The following is a 22,704-nucleotide window of genomic DNA, read 5'->3' on the forward strand; positions in this document are numbered from 1 at the left end:
AACAATGAAACAATGCAACCCAAGGGTTTCTTTGTTCTTGTGGTACCCCGCCAAAAAATTCTTCAGAGAAAAGGGGAACAATAAACTACCAAACGTGTTTGCGCCCTCTCTAGGTCGAGAAAAAATAGTCAGGTACCCTTTACTCATGAATGCAGAAAAGTAATGATAAAGGAAATGTAACCATACTTTATATGGTTTTTGCTGTACTAAATCAAAATCAAAACATGGTTCTGTTGAATGTGAGATAGTTCAGTTGCTTTACTTTTTAACTTGAAAAGTTACTAAGACGATCTCACAATAAATGATATGTTTTTTCATGAGAATCATTCTCTGTTAGCCTCAGCTTTGTGATGTTTCAGAGCAGTACTCAGAAGAGATGCTGGACATTCAGCAGCGAAAAGGATGTAGAAATTCTCAGACAAGAATGCAATACTCGATTCCAAGAACAACATCATCTTATCTCAGCAAAGGTTTGTTTAAAAAATACTAGGCCTCAGCATGGAGGTAGAAATGGCCTATGTATGGTAGGGCCTACTTTCCAAAGTAGTTTGTAGTTGAGATGATCGTTCCTAACCCTGTACCTATTAAACTGGTCAGTGGCCAGAGGTTCGCGATCATTGCAACTAAAGTAATGTAAAGATTATATTATATATAGGCCTATAAAAGTATAATAATAATTTTTTTTTTTTTTTTACTTGTTTTATTTTATTTTAATGTTGGCCTACTCCTATGGAACTGGAGGGATGTACTCGTTGGAAGATAGATAGATAATTCTTTTTAGTTACGTCATGCTATGGTATGGAGTGTGAAGGAAATGGTTAAGAACAAAATGTTTAATAATCTTTAAATAATGACATTGATAATCAGGCTTAGTTGTTGCAATCAAATCCCAATGACACCGAGGCCTATATTAATGTATTTACAATGTAAGAAGCAATAATTAGGGAATAACAGTCTTGAGTCTTGAGAAGTTTAATCCCTAAACAGCTCACGTAGGAAGCTAAACTGGGACAGTGCGAGGAGGTCCGTTAACAGCGCCAGCCACCAACCAAGGTCATTAATTAGCTCGCAGTGAAGACCGGGTCCGAACACTGTTATTCCCATTAATAAATACCTTTTTAACGAAATAAATGGTACTTAAACAATACTTCCAGACATGTTCAGTGGCAATATTTTAGCTTTTGATGGTTCCCGTCTCTTTCGCGAGATAATGAATGGTCTGTTAAGCGCCCGTACTGGGGTCTAAGTAAGGCAAATGATTGGACGATAGCTGTTCTTTGTGCAATAAAACGCGCCCAGCTCAGTGTCCATGTAGCATGTCGCTTTTAACAAGACCATATATGGACAATTGAGGTTATATGCGCGCACCTGTTACATTAAAATTGATACATTTTCAGCTCATGTGTGCGAAGTTGCAATGGAACTTATAAGATGAATAAGCATGCGATACAGTGCAAAGTGAAACTAGTTGTACACAATGTAGGTTTAGGGGCCATTTGGTCTTTATAACGCCCGTTAATACATCCCCATGTGATCGGTTGTTGACCAATCAGAGACTTGAAACCGTTCGAGGTATTTATTAATATTGAATAATGAATCATTCAATGATTTTCTTTGACAGAGGAAAGATCCAGGATCTTTTTTCCTTTCTGCAAATGAGGAATACATTTTGTGTCGTCATTACGAACATCTACTGCGAGATTTCTGCCGAAGATTTGAGCCCCCAATGCCACCAAGTGTTAAGGTAAGTAATAAGAACATACCATGCCGAGGCCAGTAAGTACACAGAGGTTATGACCCTTGATGCCCTTGAAATGTTTTCCATTGTCTTTAATTAAGATGTTCTAATAGAGTTTCCTTTTGCAAAAGTAGCTAAGCACACTTATCGCTACTAGAATAAGGTTACCAGCCAAACTACCAAGTCTTCTGTGCGATTTGTGACTGGTCTCCTGTTCACTTTTTTTAGCATAAATTGTTTAGCAATATTTTCTGCATAAGAAACTTCATAAAAATTGGACCTTGGATTTAAAAAAAAAAATCCAGTGACTTAGTTGCTTTTACTTAATTTTCAAGGGTGAACAGCTCGGCCTCGACTGGCTAAAGATTTGCCAAACTAGGATTCAGATCCCTAATTTTCTCAAGTTTTCTTTGGTGTCTTTACAGGGTTCATCATGTGCATATTTCAAGAGATTCTACCTGCGCAACACAGTGATGGATTATCATCCTAAGTTTATTATGTAAGGATGTTCCCCCCCCCCTTCCACCCCTGACCTACTCCTAGAACTATAAGATTGTTACTGGAGAAGACACCGCTCTAACCTCATAGGTCTTAGAATAATAACAATACTCATTACCAACCTTTTAAGCAATAACAAATTTTCTTACGATATTAATGTTTCAACCCCTACTTCAAAAACATTATTCGCAACTAAATACTTGCTCAGGGTTAACTGCCTAAACCATTCCCATTTTTGTTATTTTTTCATTGAGGTAATTTTACCAGATTTATTTTCTTTTCTGACCTTATTTTCTGTTCTAACCTGGTGTATGCACTGTGTATTCTCAGTACTTCAAGAGTTCTGTGGAAATAAAAGTTAAATACTTAATCAAATGCATTTTCTTGATCAAGAAGTTTTAAAACTGGTGACTTTTTTTTTACAGGTTGACGTGTGTGTATCTTGCTTGTAAGATAGAAGAATTCAATGTCTCCATTACACAATTCTGTGGAAATCTCAGCGCTGACCAAGAGAGGGCAGCAGAGCTTATATTAGGTCACGAGTTACTCGTTATGCAACAACTTGACTTTCATCTGACTATACATAATTTATTCAGACCACTAGAGGGATTTCTTATTGATATTAAGGTAAATATATCGTTGCATCTGTTCAAAAATATCAGGTGTAGAACCTCATCTTTGAAAGAGCTCGGCTATTTTAACAATTTGTGAAAGGCACTATGGCCAATTCCAGGGCAACAGGACAGAGGCCATGGCGCCTGTGGTCTGTGTAGTTCCAAGCCTGAAATATTGCATCTCTATTAAGGCATTATATGCCAGATACTGTGCTCTTTATAAGTACTGTTTATTATCATTATCTCAATTATCTCATCGTATCTGCAACAAAAGACATCTAAGCTTCTATAGGTTTGGTTCATCCAGAATATTTAAACTGAGATATGACATTTTGGCACTTTCAAACTTGCATGTAACAGAGATGCTATTTTAGAAGATATGATATTGTTGCACTGACCAATAATATTGAGACTACTCTCATGGGGTAAGGTTTGGCTTCCCATTAGATTCACCACAGTAGTTCATGGTGTGAATCCCACCCTCGACCGGAGCCTTGCATGTAGATTGGGATTAGAATCTCTACCTGATTGACTGCACAGTGTTAAAGAAACTTTCCTTTTCTGAATTTATTAATCTGTGAGACGGGCATAAAGTAAAACAGTTGGGACTGTTAATTATGTGAACATTAAGTTGCAAAAATGTGTAATTTACAGTTCATATTCTGCAGTGCGTAATACTTGTCCTTTGTTTTAAACTTTGTATACAAGAAATTGATTCTGTTTGTTTTCAGACACGTTTTCCATCATTAGAGAGCCCAGAACAGCTGAGGAAATCAGCGGAGGAGTTTCTTCATAGGTCGCTTGCAAGTAACGTCAGCCTCCTGTATTCACCATCACAGGTAAATTGGTCTCCTGTACTCACCATCTTAGTAAAAAAATCAGCCTATTGTACTCCCTAAGTCAGTTAAAATCAGCCTCCTGTACCGGTACTCCCTAAGTCAGTCAACATCAACCTCATGTACCGGTACTCCCTAAGTCAGTCAACATCAACCTCATGTACCGGTACTCCCTAAGTCAGTCAACATCAACCTCATGTACCGGTACTCCCTAAGTCAGTCAAAATCAACCTCATGTACCGGTACTCCCTAAGTCAGTCAACATCAACCTCATGTACCGGTACTCCCTAAGTCAGTCAACATCAACCTCATGTACCGGTACTCCCTAAGTCAGTCAACATCAACCTCATGTACCGGTACTCCCTAAGTCAGTCAAAATCAACCTCATGTACCGGTACTCCCTAAGTCAGTCAACATCAACCTCATGTACCGGTACTCCCTAAGTCAGTCAACATCAACCTCATGTACCGGTACTCCCTAAGTCAGTCAACATCAACCTCATGTACCGGTACTCCCTAAGTCAGTCAACATCAACCTCATGTACCGGTACTCCCTAAGTCAGTCAAAATCAGCCTCCTGTACCGGTACTCCCTAAGTCAGTCAACATCAACCTCATGTACCGGTACTCCCTAAGTCAGTCAACATCAACCTCATGTACCGGTACTCCCTAAGTCAGTCAACATCAACCTCATGTACCGGTACTCCCTAAGTCAGTCAACATCAACCTCATGTACCGGTACTCCCTAAGTCAGTCAACATCAACCTCATGTACCGGTACTCCCTAAGTCAGTCAACATCAACCTCATGTACCGGTACTCCCTAAGTCAGTCAACATCAACCTCATGTACCGGTACTCCCTAAGTCAGTCAAAATCAACCTCATGTACCGGTACTCCCTAAGTCAGTTAAAATCAGCCTCCTGTACTCTTTCATGTCACCTGAAATTGTTTACTGCAAACACAAAGTACCTTGCTATTAAGTGAAGAGAATCTTTAAGACCATGCAGTGTCTTATCTTGTGTCTGGACTGGAAGAGCTTCTTATAATTACTAAGATTACCAAAGTCAAACAACTCTGGTACCAAAGTTGAATGATAGTGCCATTTCTCTAAATATAATGCTCATAAAGTTACATAACTTCAGGTGGTGTAAATGAGTACCTTCAGCGTAGATGAATTAATTCATCACAACTTTCTTAATGAGCATCTTATTTTGCTTCTTTACAGATTTCCTTAGCGGCTCTTGTTACAAGTGCTGGAAGACAGAAAGTCAACATTGATAAGTGAGTTTAAGAAAAAGCAGTCTTTTATCTACTTTTTAGAAAAGAGCTTTACACTAAAGAGATGTACCTACAAGTTTACTAGCTTGAGTCACTTCTTATTTTCACACCATGCAAAGCTTCAAACATAAGATGATGTCCACATTCTGTGGTGACTTCAAAGTGACAGTGAATCTAAAAAATAATCATCGATCACTACCCCTTGCCGAGAGTATAGATGTCTTTGCAACACTTACGGGAGGACAGAGATACAGCAAACTTGATCTACGTCAAGCTTACCTACATATGGTGATGGACCCCGACTCCAATAAGTTGCTCACAATCAACACTCACAAGGGACTCTTTGCTTTCAACTGCCTAGCCTTTGGTGTAGCGTCTGCACCTGCCACGTGGCAAGAACCATGGAACAAATTCTACAAAGCATACCTGGCGTTTAATGTGTACTGAATGACATGTTTCAACCCTAGAGGGCGCTATTTATAGAATGAAAGTGGCAATGTGCATACAAGGATCTTACATAAAGTTGATTACATTGGGGCACATTTCCCCAGATGATGAGTTTTTCCTTTTTTTCTGATCAGGTATGTGACGGATTTCTTGCTCAGTAGTGGAAAGAAAGAAGATCTTAAAGAACTAGTCATGTCCATAAAAAGTAAGTTTCTCACATCATGAGGCATGTTGTGGTCGAGGGTTTTTAGTGCATCAGACTCGAGACCCGGGGTTAGGGTTCGAATCCCGGTCATGGCACTTGTGTCTTTGAGCAATAACTATAATTACTTCTCTACAAATGGCTGCCTGTGAGGTCAGAGATGGTTCTTGTGAATGATTCAGCTTGGTATGTTACACACTGAGCAGCATGGGATGTATACTCCCCAGGAAGATGTGATGGTTTAAGGGAAAAATAACTGGCCCAGTGACCAGGGGATTAATGTTTGGGTGCAAAGAGTGTCGCTGAGTGACGGATTTGAGCGCTGTTTAAGAGTCCACTCATATTATTGTTAATATAATGTACAAAAGGTTCTAGGTCAGGATTTGATAAACCTTTCATTTTTATAGTTTGTTGAAAATGGCTCAGTTTTTTCATAATTTCATTGAATGAAGATCTTGGGGTAGTTTGAAGCAAATTTTTCTGAAGAATGTTCACTTTTAACTTATAATTATCTTTCACACAAAAAAAAATCTAAACATTTAGCTTAACTGTTTCGCTTTGAGAAAATCAAATAGTATTAAGATTTTGTTAAAAACATGGTACTAATCTTACTATAATTATGTTAAATGATCCTAGTTAGTTAACGATGTCGTATTTTTCAGACTATTTGTATGTGAAGTATTAACAGCGGATATTCTTGTGTGTATATTTTGCTTTTGAGAAAGACTCTGCTAGGGTTGACACGTCAGGCCATTAACTATTTCTTTGTCTGTGTTTGTTTTCTCAGAAATCCGTTACTTAGTGAGTAACATTCCTCCTCTAGACATCGAAGTAGTGAAGAGTCTCGAGAAGAAGTTGGACCAATGTCTCAACCAAGAACTCAATCCAGACAGTGCGATGTAAGTCAAGATTAGTAGCAGAACTCAGAAAACACTCAGCCAACATTTTCCTTGTGACTAAGGCCCAATTTCATAAAGCCTGTGAGCACCAAAATTTGCTAAGCACAGACACGTACCTACCAAAATACCTTAAGTTTACTATGCTGTGAAGGGGACCAACTCATTTTTTGCTTAGCAAAAACAATTGTAGTTGAAAAAAAACAATCCTTTAAGAAGCTGTTCAAGGACATGCATGACCATTTTATTATGCCATGTTTTTTGGAGCACGGTTATTGAAATAGTATCCCTGGCCTACATTTCCAACCAAAATGGTTGGAACAAAATACCCCATCCCCATCCCCCCAAAACGGCCTGATATACTTCTGTCATTTGGAAGTAGTCCACCACTTCTTCAAGGAGGTAGGGGTGGTGATCTGTTGACACCAAGGGCATGACCAGGGCATCGTTGAGGCCTTGGCGTCGCTTACCACTGTGAAATACCAGACCTAAAGGTGTAGATTGACAAACGGCAGTAAATCACGGCAGAAATATGCCAATGAATAAGAAGATTACGGCTGCGGCTAGATCGCCCTGTTTCGCATTGAAATATAGGATGTCCTTAGCAACACCCTTAGCAACAGCCATAGCCATAGCCGTAGCCATAGGCTATAGTATACAAATATTGACTGCTTCGAGTGCTATGGTTAAAACTATGACTCCCGAGGTGATCCCCGGAGCGTTCTATTCTCCCGAGGCGAAGCCGAGGGGAAATAGAATGCTACGGGGATCACCGAGGGAGTCATAGTTTTTAACCATTGCACGAGTAAAAGCAGTCAATATTTGTTTTATAACACCCCAAACATTTCTAAATACTGTACTATTATTATTTAGTTACAGACCTGAATGCTACAATCCACGGACGACGCGAATACAGATTGCAAACACTTTTACTGTGCTGCATGTAGTGTCGTGCAATCCGAAATGGTTACAGACTATTAATTTGTCATCCTCGTACATGCAACGGACGTCTGGGTACTGCACGCCGTGTGCTAGTCTTCGGACTAGCGCATGGCAAACCGACGCATTATCACACGGCCGTCGTCTAACAAAACTAAGACATGTCATGTAACGCGCTCTAAACCAATGAGCAGGCAGAATACTTGCAAGGGGTGTTATAATGTGCCCTATTACAACATAGCAGGGCTTACCCTTAAAGACACTGGACCCTATTGGTAATTGTCAAAAACCAGTCTTCTCACTTAGTGTATCTCAACATACGCATAAAATGACAAACCTGTGAAAATTAGAGCTCGATTGGTCGTCGGAGTTGCCAGATAACTATGAAAGAAAAAACACCCATGTCACACGAAGTTGTGTGCTTTCAGATGCTTGATTTCGAGACCTCAAATTCTAGATCTGAGGTCTCAAAATCAAATTCATGGAAAATTACTTCTTTCTCGAAAACTACGTCACTTCAGAGGAAGCCGTTTCTCACAATGTTTTATACTATCAACAGCTCCCCATTACTTGTTTACAATTGAGGTTTTATGCTAATAATTATTTTTAGTAATTACCAATAGTGTCCACTGCCTTTAACTCTAGCCCAACGTTCATTGTCTAGTCAAAACTGCTATGGGCCAGTAAACACCATTTACCCTGTGGGCTTTTAAAATCTGCCCAACCTACATTTCTTCCTTTTCAGATGTGAATAATAGATTTTGAAAAAAAAGGAGTAAATTTATTTTTGACTGTGTGAATGCAATTTCATTTGGCCATTAAACTGTTTGTGATTGACCATTTATACATAAAAAAATATACATGTTTAGAATGTGGACTACTAAAACTTCTTGGGAGCAATTAAAATGCACCCATGTGAGCTGCTTTACAAAAAGCTTCCAAGTGCAAGAGGCATGATATCTTTGCTGTGGTTAGGGCAAGGTTTTTTTCCTTTTCTGAGTTATGTATAGCTCTATGAAGATTGACCAGGGGCATGAAGGTGATTGTCTCAGTTAAAGCCATTGGACCCTTTCGGTAAACAGTAGTGTCCAAGGCCCACACTTCGTGTATCACAACTTATATATAAAATAACGAACCTGTGAAAATTTAGGCTCAATTAGTCATTGGAGTCGGGAGGAAACCCACCTTTGTTTCCGCACATTTCGCCGTGTCATGACATGTGTTTAAAATAAATCCGTAATTCTGGATATCGAGAATTGATATTGTTTTAATGTTTTCTCGAAAAGTAAAGCATTTCATGGAATAATATTTCAAGAGAAGTCTTTTACCATTACCTTCTGTAAACCCTGTAAGTTATTTGTAAATCTGTGAACTTAAAAAAAAAAAATGATGTTCCGAAAGTTTCCAATGGCTTTAATGTATCAGGCTTGTATAGACAGTTTTTTTTATAACTGCGTAAAGTTTTATGAAATCGGCTGCTGGACTTGTTTGGTCTTGAGTTTAGTGGCTCCATGCTAATGTCACTGGCCCCAGGCTCTATGTCATATGTTAATCACTAGATACAGTTTAAAAGATCTCTAATTCTTCTATATTGTTATTTCGAATTCAGTTACAAGAAGAAGGTCCAAGAATTACTGGATGCAGAAGATGAAGACTTCACACTAGAAAACTACACACAAAATGAGGTTGGTACGATGAGACTCCTTTAACTTCTTCTTTGTTGATGTCTTCAAGTTCACAATCATTCCAATCTCCCAACCCCCCCCCCCCCCCCCACCAGTCTTCTGATCATTGAGAATAAATATAAACTAGAAGGGAAACTGAGTGGGTAAATTTATCAAAGAGTTGAGGTTGAACAAAGATAAATTGACTAGAGTGACACTCGAACCATCGACCTCCAAATTAAAGTGCAGGCGCTCTACCATAGACTACCAACTGAGCTATCGAGCCCTATGTTGGCGGGCTCCCTATGTTGCCAATATCTTTGTTCGGGGGTGCCTTGACTGGCCGATTTCTACCGGTTGTCAACCACCAATAAATATAATACATCTTTTGTTGTCTTGTTTGCAACCTTTGTTTCCCTGTGAGTTGGTGTTTGGTATTTGCACCAACCACAAAAGATGTCCCAGTTGTTATTGCACTGTTTACTTTCCTCCAAGTACATGCTCTAATATTTTTATTGACAACACTTCCCTTCCATTGTTGATTAACAACTTGGTGAACAAATGTGTTACCATGGTTACATTGTAGTTCAATAGATGCATGACCTACTACAGGCAAAGAGCTCACTATGGCAATAAACTAACACGACAAAGCATTCTAAAACTTGAGTGTTGATCTTTGAAAGCAAACACAGGTTTTTGGTATAGACCTGCTTGAACGAAAATTTCAAGTCGTAAACTTTGCTGAAAATACTTAAAATATTTTCAAAGAATAGGGAAATCGAGTCATATGACTATAAACAGATTTCAATTGTATAAAAAAACAATCATTTTGAACGCCCTTATTCAGGGCTTTTCTGAGAGATTTGCGAAAAGCCCTGTTACGTAATCACTCTCAAAACGTCATCTCTGGGAGCTCCAATTTGTAAAGCCGCTTTGTTGCAGCGTGGAGGCATAACAAAGCAAGCTCCCAGAGATGACGTCAGCAGCATTGTCCTTTGACGCGCACTCTCAACGGCACAAGTGTTTTTAGTTCTTCAAAACCTTTAGGTTGGGGCCTGATTTTTTAGTTGATAATTACGAAAAATTCAGAAGTGTACAAATATCAAAATTACATTAAAATGGTGAACAGGTGCATTATAAACAAGTTAAAATACCATTTCCGTTGAAAACATTCCGCTCAGGTAGCTGTTTAAAGTAATATTATTATACGTCAGATTTCATCATTTGTATTCCACAGAGCTTGCTGTTTTCATAAGTTTAAAGACCATGAGTTTTTGTGTGGTAGGAACCGTACTTCCAGACTTGATTTTGTTTTTGTTGTAATGTATCGAGGGTGAATATTTAAACCAGAAATTGTTGTTGTTGGTGTGGTTGTTGTGTATTGGGTTTATTATTCTATGTTACAAATTGTATATATGTTTTTAGTTATGAAAAATAATCACTAGCACTCCGAACTAAATGACATCATATTTGATATTTATGGCTGCTATAGTCACCTTCGTGTCGCTTTTTTCCTCTGCTTTTGAAAAAAAAGTAAAGCAATCCTTTATATATTTCCTTCATACTTTCAAATTAGGTAAATAAATTGACCAAATTAATGCATGAAATAGTTCTGAACTCACGTTTTTACCCTAGTTATATCTTTCTCATCGGTTAAATGACAAAGACTCTGCTACATGTAGGTCTGAAATGCGACGCCATTTTATGCGACGCCATTTCCACTTTTTACTTTTCTTTTCATCATGGATCAAACATTTTGTGCTTTCTTCCGACGCCACCCAGGGCGTATGACAATTTATTTTCAATCACTGAATGTAAGCAATAAAACATCGTTTTTAAAGCACACTTTAGAAATTAATAACAATTTCAACGATGAACATCAATCATTCATGGGAATGTCAACTGAACCCTCAGTCCTGCCTTAGGCACAACAAAACAATCCAAAATAAAAATGACATCATATTTGATAAAAATGCTCAGCCGTTAGAGAAGCATTCCACCATGATTGCGACCACCGCATAATCAGTGCGCCAAACAGTTCTTACTCACAAACCATTGTGGGGTCGTTACACAGCGGAAAAATATACCCCACAAACAATGTCCTTTGTTCATTTTGGACCTAACGGAGGAATTCTTTAGAAAAGGGAATAAAAAAACAATAATGGCTGGACCCCACAAACTCGATCTGTAAGGTTGCCTGTACTAGTAGTTGAGTCAGTTTCGCGAGCAAACTTAAAACTTGGTAATGTTCCAGACACGATATTCTTCCTACTTTAGTCCGATTTTCAATTTTTGTTGTCCTTGGGAAAGGTCTGAACAATTAAATTGCTTTTTAAATATATGAAAATTAAAGCCTACACCTTGTATACACGTAGGTCAGCCGTTGTGCTCGATAAAATATTCCTCTTTTTCCCAATGACCAAATACCATTCTTGATGTTCCTGCGCGCGAATGTTAGTGGAATTTAAAACGTTAGTCTGTGATTCGGTACTTAGAATCTATTTTTAGCATTAGTGCTGAGTCCTATTTATGATACGAATCATTTCTTGACAGTTTTAGAGAATTAGAGTAAGGTTGTATCGTGAATGGTTATATTTAGTATTTATTTATGGCTGCTATAGTCACCTTCGTGTCGCTTTTTTTCCTCTGCTTTTGAAAAAAAAGTAAAGCAATCCTTTATATATTTCCTTCATACTTTCAAATTAGGTAAATAAATTGACCAAATTAATGCATGAAATAGTTCTGAACTCACGTTTTTACCCTAGTTATATCTTTCTCATCGGTTAAATGACAAAGACTCTGCTACATGTAGGTCTGAAATGCGACGCCATTTTATGCGACGCCATTTCCACTTTTTACTTTTCTTTTCATCATGGATCAAACATTTTGTGCTTTCCTCCGACGCCACCCAGGGCGTATGACAATTTATTTTCAATCACTGATCGTAGTTAACAACAAAGCAATAAAACATCGTTTTTAAAGCACACTTTAGAAATTAATAACAATTTCAACGATGAACATCAATCATTCATGGGAATGTCAACTGAACCCTCAGTCCTGCCTTAGGCACAACAAAACAATCCAAAATAAAAATGAGAACTTTCTATTGATCAGGTTTCATCATGTGTGTCCATTAGGTTGAGAATACTTCAAAATCAGCTTTGTCACTCCACTGAATAAGCTGTTTGACTTCAAAATAACAAGTGCAATGATTTACCCCCTACCTGACTCCTTAAAGACCTGCTTGAACGAAAATGTCAAGTCGTAAACTTTGCTGAAATTCACTTAAAATGTTTTCAAAGAATAGGGAAATCGAGTCATATGACTATAAAAAGATTTCAATTGTGTAAAAAAACAATCATTTTGAATGCCCTTATCCAGTGCTTTTCTGAGAGATTTGCGAAAAGCCCTGTTACGTAATCACTCTCAAAACGTCATCTCTGGGAGCTCCAATTTGTAAAGCCGCGCTGTTGCAGCGTGGAGGCATAACAAAGCAAGCTCCCAGAGATGACGTCAGCGGCATTGTCCTTTGACGCGCGCTCTCAACGGCAGAAGTGTTTTTAGTTTTTTCCAAAACCCTTAGGTTGGGGCCTGATTTTTTAATCGATTATTACGAAAAATTCAGAAGTGTGCACAAATCAAAATTACATTGAAATGGTGAACAGGTGCATTATAAACAAGTTACAATACCATTTCCGTTGAAAACATTCCGCTCAAGTAGCTGTTTAACAACTTATTTGGGATGTTTTTCAAAAAGAGATTAGCGGGAAACTTTTGAAGTTTGATCCTTGGAGGTAGACGTTGAATGGATTGACAGGTGGACAGAAATAAATGGTGATCTTTAGGTTCCCCCCAGGGTGTTTGTGTGAAGTGGGAGATATGCTATTGTTTCTTTTTTATTGGAGTGGATTGTTAAGGCCCTCAGGTACCCAAGGTGGGTGGGGTGGGGTGGGGGGGAGCGGTATGTGGGGCAAAGCAAGGTGCTGTTAAAAACACGCTTAACCAAGTCAAATCATACAACACTTGCGGCGCTATGAATTAATTACAGTTTGTCAATTAATCACAAGATAATATGTGAGAACACTTGGTGAGAAAAAAGTTTACCCTGTTCTGAGAACAGTGTTTTGATTCGTCTTAAATCAAAGATGATCTGATGATTTGAGTGAAGACCATGTAGATGCTCAGAATTGAAATGATGTGAAACTTCCATTCAAAGGCAGAGTATACCTTTTTTAATTACGCCAAAAATTAATTACCAAAAGACTTGGTAAGAAGCACTTGCATCTGTTGATTGTGTAGATCATTTCAAGAAACATTGCAAGAAACATTTCAAGAAACATTTCAAGAAACTTCTTAAGAAACTTTTTAAGAAACATTTCAAGAAACATTTCAAGAAATGTTTCAAGAAATGTTTCTTGAAATGTTTCAAGAAACATTTCAAGAAACTTTTTAAGAAACATTTCAAGAAACGTTTCAAGAAACATTTCAAGAATAATTTCAAGGACTATTTCAAGAAACTTGTTAAGAAACATTTCAAGAAACATTTCAAGAAACATTTTTAACATTTCAAGAAACATTTCAAGAAACATTTCAAGAAACATTTCAAGAAACATTTCAAGAAACAATTCAAGAAACATTTCAAGAAACATTTCCTTCAAAGAAATGTAGTTTTAGAGAGAGAGAGGGATTTAAAATCATTTCAGTTTCTCAGATTGTGTATTTCCAGTTATGGATTATTCTCCTTCCGGAGACATAGCTGTACACTACTACCTTTTGAAATGACATTTACACAGGTTAGTGTAAGATATATAACTACATTTACAAACAGTTCTAAAAATTACTTTCTAAAAAAATTACTTTCTCTCTAAGTGTTTTACAACGTGTCATATCAATTAAGCAAAGTGGACAACATTGATCCTTGTCAAAAACCAGTATCAACACTTCATGTGACAGATACAGATGAAGAAAATAACAAACATGTGAAGGTTTCGATTCAATTGGTCATCAGATGTTTGCTTGTATGGAAAGCGTTATTATGGTGATGAGGTAATGATTGAATGACCGTGATTGTCAAACATAAGGAGTGTCAATAATCTGTGAATCCTGGTCGTTATAGAACGATGGGTTGGGAGAATGAATGGCTTTCCGGGAAATTTTCCCCATTGTTTAAATAAAAGGTTTTTGTGTAAGCACCTGTTAGGCGTATGGGTGTGTTTAAGATTTCTAATATGATGAAAGCAAATCTCTCCCATGCCACTTGTGTCTGTCAGTGAATGTCACAAATTGCATATTACTCTCAACTAATGCTTTAACCAGATGTGGTAACGATCTACAAAGATTTGTCAACGTCGAGGTCTTTGTCACTGATATGAAGTTAAACTTATTTCGGTTTGGCAAGAGAACTTTGTTTCTTTTCTTGTTCTTGTTTAAAACAGCCCTTTAAAGGGAAGGTACACGTTTGGTAATTACTCAAAACAAATATTAACTTAAAAACTGACTTCATAACAAGCATTGGAGAGCTGTTGATAGTATAAAACATTGTGGGAAATGACTCCCTCTGAAGTAAAGTAGTTTTTGAAAAAGAGGTCATTTCTCACTAAAAAAGATAAAAGACTTCTAGCTAAAAGTATTTTGTTCCTATCTGAAATCACACAAATTCGTCCAACAAGGGTGTTTTTTCTTTCATCATTTGCTCGCAACTTTGATGACCAATTGAGCCCAAATTTTCACAGGTTCGTTATTTTATGCATAAATGTTGAGATACACCAAGTGAGAAGACTGGTCTTTTACAATTACTAAACGTGTACAGTGCCTTTAAGAAGTGTTAATTGGATTCTGTTTTATCCAAAGATCAGTAAATAGGATCACTATTTTAAAAGAAATACTCTACGGCAGTTGTGGACACCTATCTTGTTGTGCCACAATTCTTAATAATCAGTACTTTAAAAACCTATCAAGATAGTGTTTTCTAGTTATTTTTTTTGTGGGTTACAGCATACAAGGTGTTCTAGAGTATGACAATGTATTGCTAGCAGGCCTGTTTCTTCACAGAGGCAAGGAAGGCGATTGCCTCCATGCCCCCTTTGTGCCCTTGAAATGTTCCAGTAGAAATTTACAATTTCCTCATATGTTGCCCTTTACCAATGAGAAAATGCCCTGGTGCCCCTGCCCTTTCACAAATGAAAAATACAGGTCTTAGCTAGTTTGACTTGTGTGCATTGGAACCTTTGAGGAAAGAACCTGGAAGAGGTTTAATAACTGGGTGGTGGGATGTCACAGTAATAAATATTATACTGTTTGGGTTTTGTCTTCTTTTAGTTTTTGTCTATCATTGCTCAATTAAAACAGAATTGGTCTTTGATTCTCATTTCTGCAGGAGAGTAAACGAAGAGAAGCTGAATTGTTGATGAGTGTTTGACGTTAAATATTGACAACAAATTAATCGAGATGTGAAGAGTCTTCCCTCGGATATTCATCTCATTGGACAAGTCTCATACAAAGATAGAGTTGTTTGGACTTGTTTCCAGAATGCAGGACATGTAGCTCAATGGAACGCAGGTAACAAAGTCACGGGTACCAGCCTGTTTTGTTTGGAGAGTAAGGAGGATACTAGAACTGTTTTCAATTTAGCCGCTGGGGGCTGGGGCAAGGGTTCAGAGTGAAGTGGCCTCGTTTTGTAACCTCGTTGATACCTCGTAAGCCATACTTCAACCCGCGGTATCAAGTACTGTTATGTGCCGTGCGGTATAGTTTCTATGCATTTCGTGAAGTCAGAGCGGGCCGGTGCTTGCGTAAAGAGCCTTGGACAAGGCTAATTGCGTTACTGTGTGTTAAACACTTAGAGCTTGCTACATTAACTGGTGTGCTTTGTCTTCTCCTGCCGATGACTAAAACATCTTAGATGAAACAATAAGATTAAATCAACCACTCTATTCAGAGCCACCAGCTCTCAGTAGGTACTTCCTCAGCGTAGAGTAACAGTTTCTTATTTCTCATCAATCTCGAATCAAGGAATGAAGAAACTGGCCAGTGTTACAAGAGTCTTGCAGGAATGTGGGGTCACATGATCTTTCTTGATTTTCGTTTGTATTTTTCTTGAAAACTCATTGAGCCTTCACATTGTCTTGAGGGAGGTAAATCAGAAACTAAAAGGAGAACAAAGTAGTCCACAATGTATCCTAACCTGTGTTTATGTCTGGTTTTCCGACGAGTCTGTAAATCTCCTGGTAGTTCTAAGGGGTTCCAGGTCTAGAACTTGTAAACTGCGTTCAGGAACAGTCCCATTTTGTCAAACATATCATTCTTGGTTTATACTGAGCCTTAGTTGGTGGTGGGGGGGGGTGATGCTACCACTTTCACTTGATCAAAACCGAAAGAATCATTTGGGATAAACGTTATAGAAGTGATGGTTTCAGGGTTTTATTACTTCAGGTAAATCATTATTTGTCAATTTTCTAAGAAATCTGCAAAACATCAAATGTCATCAGCAAATGTCATCCACATTTTGTTGATGTAAAAAATGCCACAATAAGCTATTATGTTGTTCGTTTGTTTGTTTGTTGGGAATAATTAATGAATGAACTTATTTGTCAATTTGAAATAAATCGGATTTGTATCATATGGACAGTTTAGTTTCCTTGCAATAATTTGAATACCTTAAAGTATCCATGAAGGGTAACTACAAATTGTATAGTTTGATAAACACTTATAAAATCTCTTCAAAAAAATAAGACCCGCTTAGATTCCTCACCAGAAAATAACAAATAAACAGGACTATAATTTTTTCAGAATATTATATGTTTTTCAAAGATTTGAGTCTGTGTTTGACTTCAAGCCCTTATCTCCAGTTGATGTTTGAAAGTTTTTCATTTTTTACCCTTTGTTAGCCATTTTTGCGAACACGCGAAAAAATGGGCAGAACTTTTTATTTATTTTATGTATCATTGTAGAGCATTCTTTTGTTTTTTTCTTTGTCTCTGCACTTAACAGTTTCTCAGATACTTCCTTGTAGAGCACCCTTGTCTTTAAAAATTCCATTTTTAGACCTTTTCTTTTCCCTTGTTTAGTCCTTGGTCTCCAGGTATTTAAAATGAGCCCACAGTTGTCTCAACCTTGGTGTGTCTAGATAATCTTTACTGTGGTCATCCCATTATAACAGTATCACATTAAACAACACTACCCAGTACCTAGCCCTGGTAGGACGTCCAACCTGGGCTACCAAGTACCTAGCCCTGGTAGGACGTCCAACCTGGGCTACCCAGTACCTAGCCCTGGTAGGACGTCCATCCTGGGTTACCCAGTACCTAGCCCTGGTAGGACGTCCAACCTGGGCTACCCAGTACCTAGCCCTGGTAGGACGTCCAACCTGGGCTACCCAGTACCTAGCCCTGGTAGGACGTCCAACCTGGGCTACCCAGTACCTAGCCCTGGTAGGACGTCCAACCTGGGCTACCCAGTACCTAGCCCTGGTAGGATGCCAACCTGGGCTACCCAGTACCTAGCCCTGGTAGGACGTCCAACCTGGGCTACCCAGTACCTAGCCCTGATAGGACGTCCAACCTGGGCTACCCAGTACCTAGCCCTGGTAGGACGTCCAACCTGGGATACCCAGTACCTAGCCCTGGTAGGACGTCCAACCTGGGCTACCCAGTACCTAGCCCTGGTAGGACGTCCAACCTGGGCTACCCAGTACCTTGAGAATATAATTAAGTTGTTGATTCTATTATTACTCCAGTGCTTTGATTGTTATTAATATCAGCCACAAGTCCCCAGCCCCTTCCCACCCATTCGAATCTACCCCATGGATCTGACCCTTTTGGGGATTGTATTGTATTGTAAACGGACCCCATGGAAGCACTTGATTTCTATTCTATTATTTCGAATCTTACAATACTCAGTCTCGAAATAGAGGAAGAAGGAAGGAAAATGCTCTCAAGTACCTCACCCCAATCTTCCCCATGGTCTGACCCTAAATTGACCACACTGGAAGCACTTGCATTCTATTCTATTATTGCGAATCTTATATTACTCACTCTCAAAAAAGGAAGATTGAGGGAAAAAGGACCTTGATGTTCTCAAGTACCTCACCCCCAATCTACCCCATGGTCCGACCCTAAACTGACCACACTGGAAGCACTTGAATTCTATTATATTATTGCGAGTCTTATAATACTCACTCTCAAAAAAAAGGAAGATTGAGGGAAGAAGGACCTTGATGCTCTCAAGTACCTCACCCCCAATCTACCCCGTGGTCTGACCCTAAATTGACCACACTGGGAGCACTTGAATTCTACTCTATTATTTCGCTTGTTACTATACTCACTCTCAAAATTTGGGGGAAGGGAAACAGATTGTCCTTCTTTGTGCTCTCAAGTACCCCACACCATGGAGGTAGAAATACCTCCATGCCCATACCCAATCCACCCCACAAGTACCCAACCCCCATTCCACCCATCAAACCCTTCAAATCTACCCCATAGTCTGACCGAATAGGCCTACCCAAACTTTTCGTTGGGGGAAATTATCACTGTCGAGTTGAAATCTGGAATCAAATTATTTGAAGTAAACTCAAAACCCAAACACAAACTCTGAAAGGACCCCTGTAGTTTCAAGATTGTCCTTGCAAACTTTGTCTTTTCGAAAAGTGGTCTGCAATGGTCAAAATCAAACGGTTTCGAAATCGAAGACGGAACCTAAGGCAAAGGTCTGCACCTTTGGTTTTGAAAAAAACACTAAGGGGTCAATCCCTAATTTGTAAAAGTCATGGTGGCCCCTAAATTAAATAATCTTTAAAATAGACAATCTTTCTGGAAGTAAGAGTAATTTATGTATTGCATTTCTATTATAGTTATTTGTTTACATTTGTGTTGCCTATGTTACACATTGTGTTATCATTATTAAGTTTAGAAAATTTAAAAGCAGCCGGAATCAAAAAGCCAACTTATAAGCAATATTGGATTAAATGTGCTGGCAACACCCTTGAGTGGGTAATGGATGAAGATAATTAAGTTTATAGCTTTTTATTGTCTGTGATGTTCAACATTATTCTAAACAGCTGTTGTATTAGCTAAAACATGACAATAAAGAAACATCCCATCCATATGTTTAAATTTGTTCAAGATTATAGTCCAACCATTAACGATACGCATAAATGCATACAAACTAAAACACAACGTGTTGAGAATGCGAATGCCACAGCGCAATAACTGAGTATTAACATTAAGTTTTCTATATGTGGGAGGAAAACTTTTAAACTGGGGAAAAACCAGCACTATTGGGCAAGGGTTTATATTAAAAGATCGACATAACCGTTATCATGTACAAACTCCTGCTTTTGTTTACTCATCCAATGACATAAGTGTACCGTGTTCTCAAAACCTTTGTTGGATTTATACTCCAGAAATTTAAACGGGCGATTAAATATTTAAAATCCCAGTTAGCCCTCCACCTTTCTGGATCCAGTGTAAACGCGTCTTGGAGTTCTAGGGTGATATAGCTAGAGAGAAGCATAGAGTAAAGACAGAAGGGTGTGTGAAGTGTCTTGGCCCCTTGACCTGTGGGCTTATATGTGTACCCGCAATAATTCAGTCAAGTACCGCACTCCAGACATCCCTTGGGTTGGCTGCCAATCAAAAGGGTCAAATATTATTGCAGTCATGCGGTGGACGGCTTTTCCAAAAAACGTCAAAGGGTGTGTAAACCTCGCCTGAAATATTGGAGGATCTGTCCTTAGTTTATGAGAAACTGATAGAAACAATGCTTTAAATGCTAAGGAAAGCACCACACTATGGCACAATATTGATAAAAACACTGGTTGAAACGTCGTGGTTAAACCATGGATTTCGTTTCAAAGAGTTAAAAAAACCACCACAACTATATCCGATATCTTTAGTATTGATGTTGCCGCAAACTTTAAGAGACAGAACCACCACAACATGGCCCAAGTTCATGGCGCTGTTTAACGATAAGCAAATTTTCGTGCTTACTCTAGCAGAACAATTTGCTGAGGGGCAAGCATATTTCACAGGTTAGCAGAAAACTTGGGCGGCCATATTGCGCGTTTTCCATGGATTTGCATTGTGACATCATTCCGTCTCGTGCAGTAAGCACCGGAAGGTAAGCACGCCTCTTCGTGTGCTTACGGTTAGCAGCGCTATGAAATGGAAATCGCACAGTAAGCACAAATCTGCCGCTAAGCAGCGCTATGAAATTGGGCCCTATGATGAGAGAGATACTTGGTAGTTGGTGTTGCCAAAGAGTCTTGTTTTTTTTCCTGTCGAGCAAAGTTTCAAAACCCTCTAACTGAGTGTTCTTTGTTTTACAAATTTCAAGGCATTGAAATAAATGTGTGATGTATTTTTATTGTAATGATAGACTGCTATAATAAAATAAACAAAAACGACCACATCTTATTACAGTCATATAGACAAACGTCTTTATGAGATGTTTACATCTTAAAGATTTGTCTTTTCTTCAGATACAAACTTGGATGACAATTTCTGAATTGCCTTTCAAAATGTCTCTATTGATGTAGGTAACCTCGCTCAATTCAACTCAAAATTCAAATCACAAACAGACTCCGAAAGAATATAAACTGATTGTCAGTGTTTGTTATAATCGTACCGTTGATTTATTCGACTTTTAGAAATGATTTAAAATACACACAAAGCAACACTCAAAGTCATCACCCTCCAACCCAGGGTCATCTCCGTGGACTTCCTAAGTCATAACCCTTGAAAGGGTATTTTCACTACCGTACACACAGTCCGGTGTCGCATGCAGTTTATGTCCTCTATGCAATACTATCCGGAGAACATTATTGCATATGCAATAATGTCTGCCGGACGGTTTTGCATATGCAATCGGGTCCACCCGGACGCTGCTGCATAATGCAATTGTGTCCGCCCGGTCACATTTTGCTGCACAATGCAATTGTGTCCGCTCGGACACATTTGCATCCGTAGTGGATAGAGATGTAGAGCTCAAGGTTGAAATATGAATGTGTAAATACTATTAACCTGGCTCGCTTTGTATAAGTCAACTTTGTAGTTAGATTGTCCTTTCACTTTACTCATCCATGCCCAACTTCAATGGCCAACTCCAAAACCAGGTTCCAAAAACAGCCCCCAAACCCAGCCTAGCCTCCATGAGCAGACAATATTTGTGTCCCTATTGTACAAAGATTAGAATATCTCTTGTACAGTGATACCAGGGATGGGTTTCACAAAGAGTTAAAACTAAACTTATATCCAGTTCGGACAAGTTACTCGTCCTAACTTAGGACTAGCCTTAAAGGCACTGGGAACCTTTGGTTAATGTCAGAGACCAGTCTTCTCACTTGGTGTATTTCAACATGCATAAAATACCATACATGTGAAAACTTGAACTCGGTTGGTCATCGAAGTTGCGAGAGAATCATGGATGAAAAAAAACACCCTTGTTGCACAAGCTATGTGCTTTCAGATGCGTGAATTCGAGACCTCAGCTGAGGTCTGGAATTATATTCAAATATTTTAGTGAAAAATTACTTCTTTCTCACAAAGTTTTATAACAGCTCTACATTGATCATTACCGAGTAAGTTTGTAAGCAAATTTTTTGTTTATAGTAATAACCGATAGTGTTGTCCAGTGCTTTTATAGGACTGCGTCAAATAGGACTGTTCCTAAATCGGACTATCTTGGTGAAATCGACTTCAGGCCTGTCAGTCTAGGCATGGTCTAGGTGTTGAGGTCAAGCTTAAATTTCTTTGGGGAGAATGCCATTTTGTCCTGCTCAAAAAACATTGACTGACCATCCAATGACATATTTACAGCAAGGTTTCTCTTGAGCTGGAGGAACGTGATCATAATTACATTAATGTGGTTTGGGGTTCAATTTAATTCTGGCCATCAGGGAACTAGCTAATTGACTGGGAAAGTGAGGGCATTAATCAAGGGGCAGGGGACAAACAACTTGCCCCCTAACCCCCCCCCCCCCCCCAAGCACCGCTGCTTTTTCTTGTTGCTTTCAATTTTGCCGTCTCTTTTAAATATTAAGCAAGGTCTGGGAGTGCGCATTTTTTTTACGACAGTTAAAAAAATACTTTGTCCTTTCCCTGGACGGCCTCCGCTAGATATAGTTATTGTATTGTCCAAGATCGTAACTCGATCCATTACGCATCGGTAAGCTTTTGTTATTTTGGTCAATAAGGGTTGTTTTGGTTAATTGATTTTTGAGTGTTAATATGGCAAACCAGCTGCACTCAAGTTCCACTACACCAACCACATCAAAAGACAGGAGGCGACCATGATTATCACTTCACCACACTATTTGTTTTAAAAGAGGCTTATCCCTATCAAACTATGAGACTATGAATATAAAGGACAATATTAACACAAAAAAATCATTCGTAAAAGAAAATTGTGTTGAGTCCATTATGTTGAGTAGGACTACAGCGTTTTTAGTTTTGAAAAAAGTGTAAATTGAAAGGGTATTTTCAGCCGAGTAATATGTTTTCTCTACACGCTAATCTAAGAGTTATCTCGTCAACCTTGTGTTTGAAAAAAAGGTCCAGAGTATTATCAAAAGTTGTTTGAGAAATTTCGCAAACTTCAG

The 22,704-nt window shown here is 38.6% G+C and overlaps 1 protein-coding gene across 1 annotated transcript; it reads left to right on the forward strand.

Annotated features, from left to right (window-relative positions):
* The first annotated feature begins 224 nt into the window (after positions 1–224).
* Positions 225–16,905, forward strand: LOC117288265 (cyclin-H-like). Its single transcript, XM_033769050.1, has 10 exons — positions 225–470; positions 1,622–1,744; positions 2,164–2,237; positions 2,662–2,863; positions 3,582–3,689; positions 4,910–4,965; positions 5,544–5,614; positions 6,399–6,510; positions 9,056–9,131; positions 15,487–16,905. The coding sequence occupies exons 1-10, from the start codon at positions 351–353 to the stop codon at positions 15,526–15,528; spliced, it is 984 nt and encodes a 327-aa protein (XP_033624941.1). The 5' UTR covers positions 225–350; the 3' UTR covers positions 15,529–16,905.
* The last annotated feature ends 5,799 nt before the right edge of the window (positions 16,906–22,704 follow it).

The sequence above is a fragment of the Asterias rubens genome, chromosome 3, assembly GCF_902459465.1.
Source record: "Asterias rubens chromosome 3, eAstRub1.3, whole genome shotgun sequence".
Taxonomy (NCBI): domain Eukaryota; kingdom Metazoa; phylum Echinodermata; class Asteroidea; order Forcipulatida; family Asteriidae; genus Asterias; species Asterias rubens.

Bases quoted from the DNA above. Each gene is read 5' to 3' on its own strand.
- LOC117288265 (XM_033769050.1), top strand. From the start codon at position 351: ATGTTTCAGAGCAGTACTCAGAAGAGATGCTGGACATTCAGCAGCGAA. The intron at 5,615-6,398 runs GTAAGTTTCTCA...TTGTTTTCTCAG, and splicing joins ACTAGTCATGTCCATAAAAA to AAATCCGTTACTTAGTGAGT. The intron at 9,132-15,486 runs GTTGGTACGATG...TCATTTCTGCAG, and splicing joins AAAACTACACACAAAATGAG to GAGAGTAAACGAAGAGAAGC.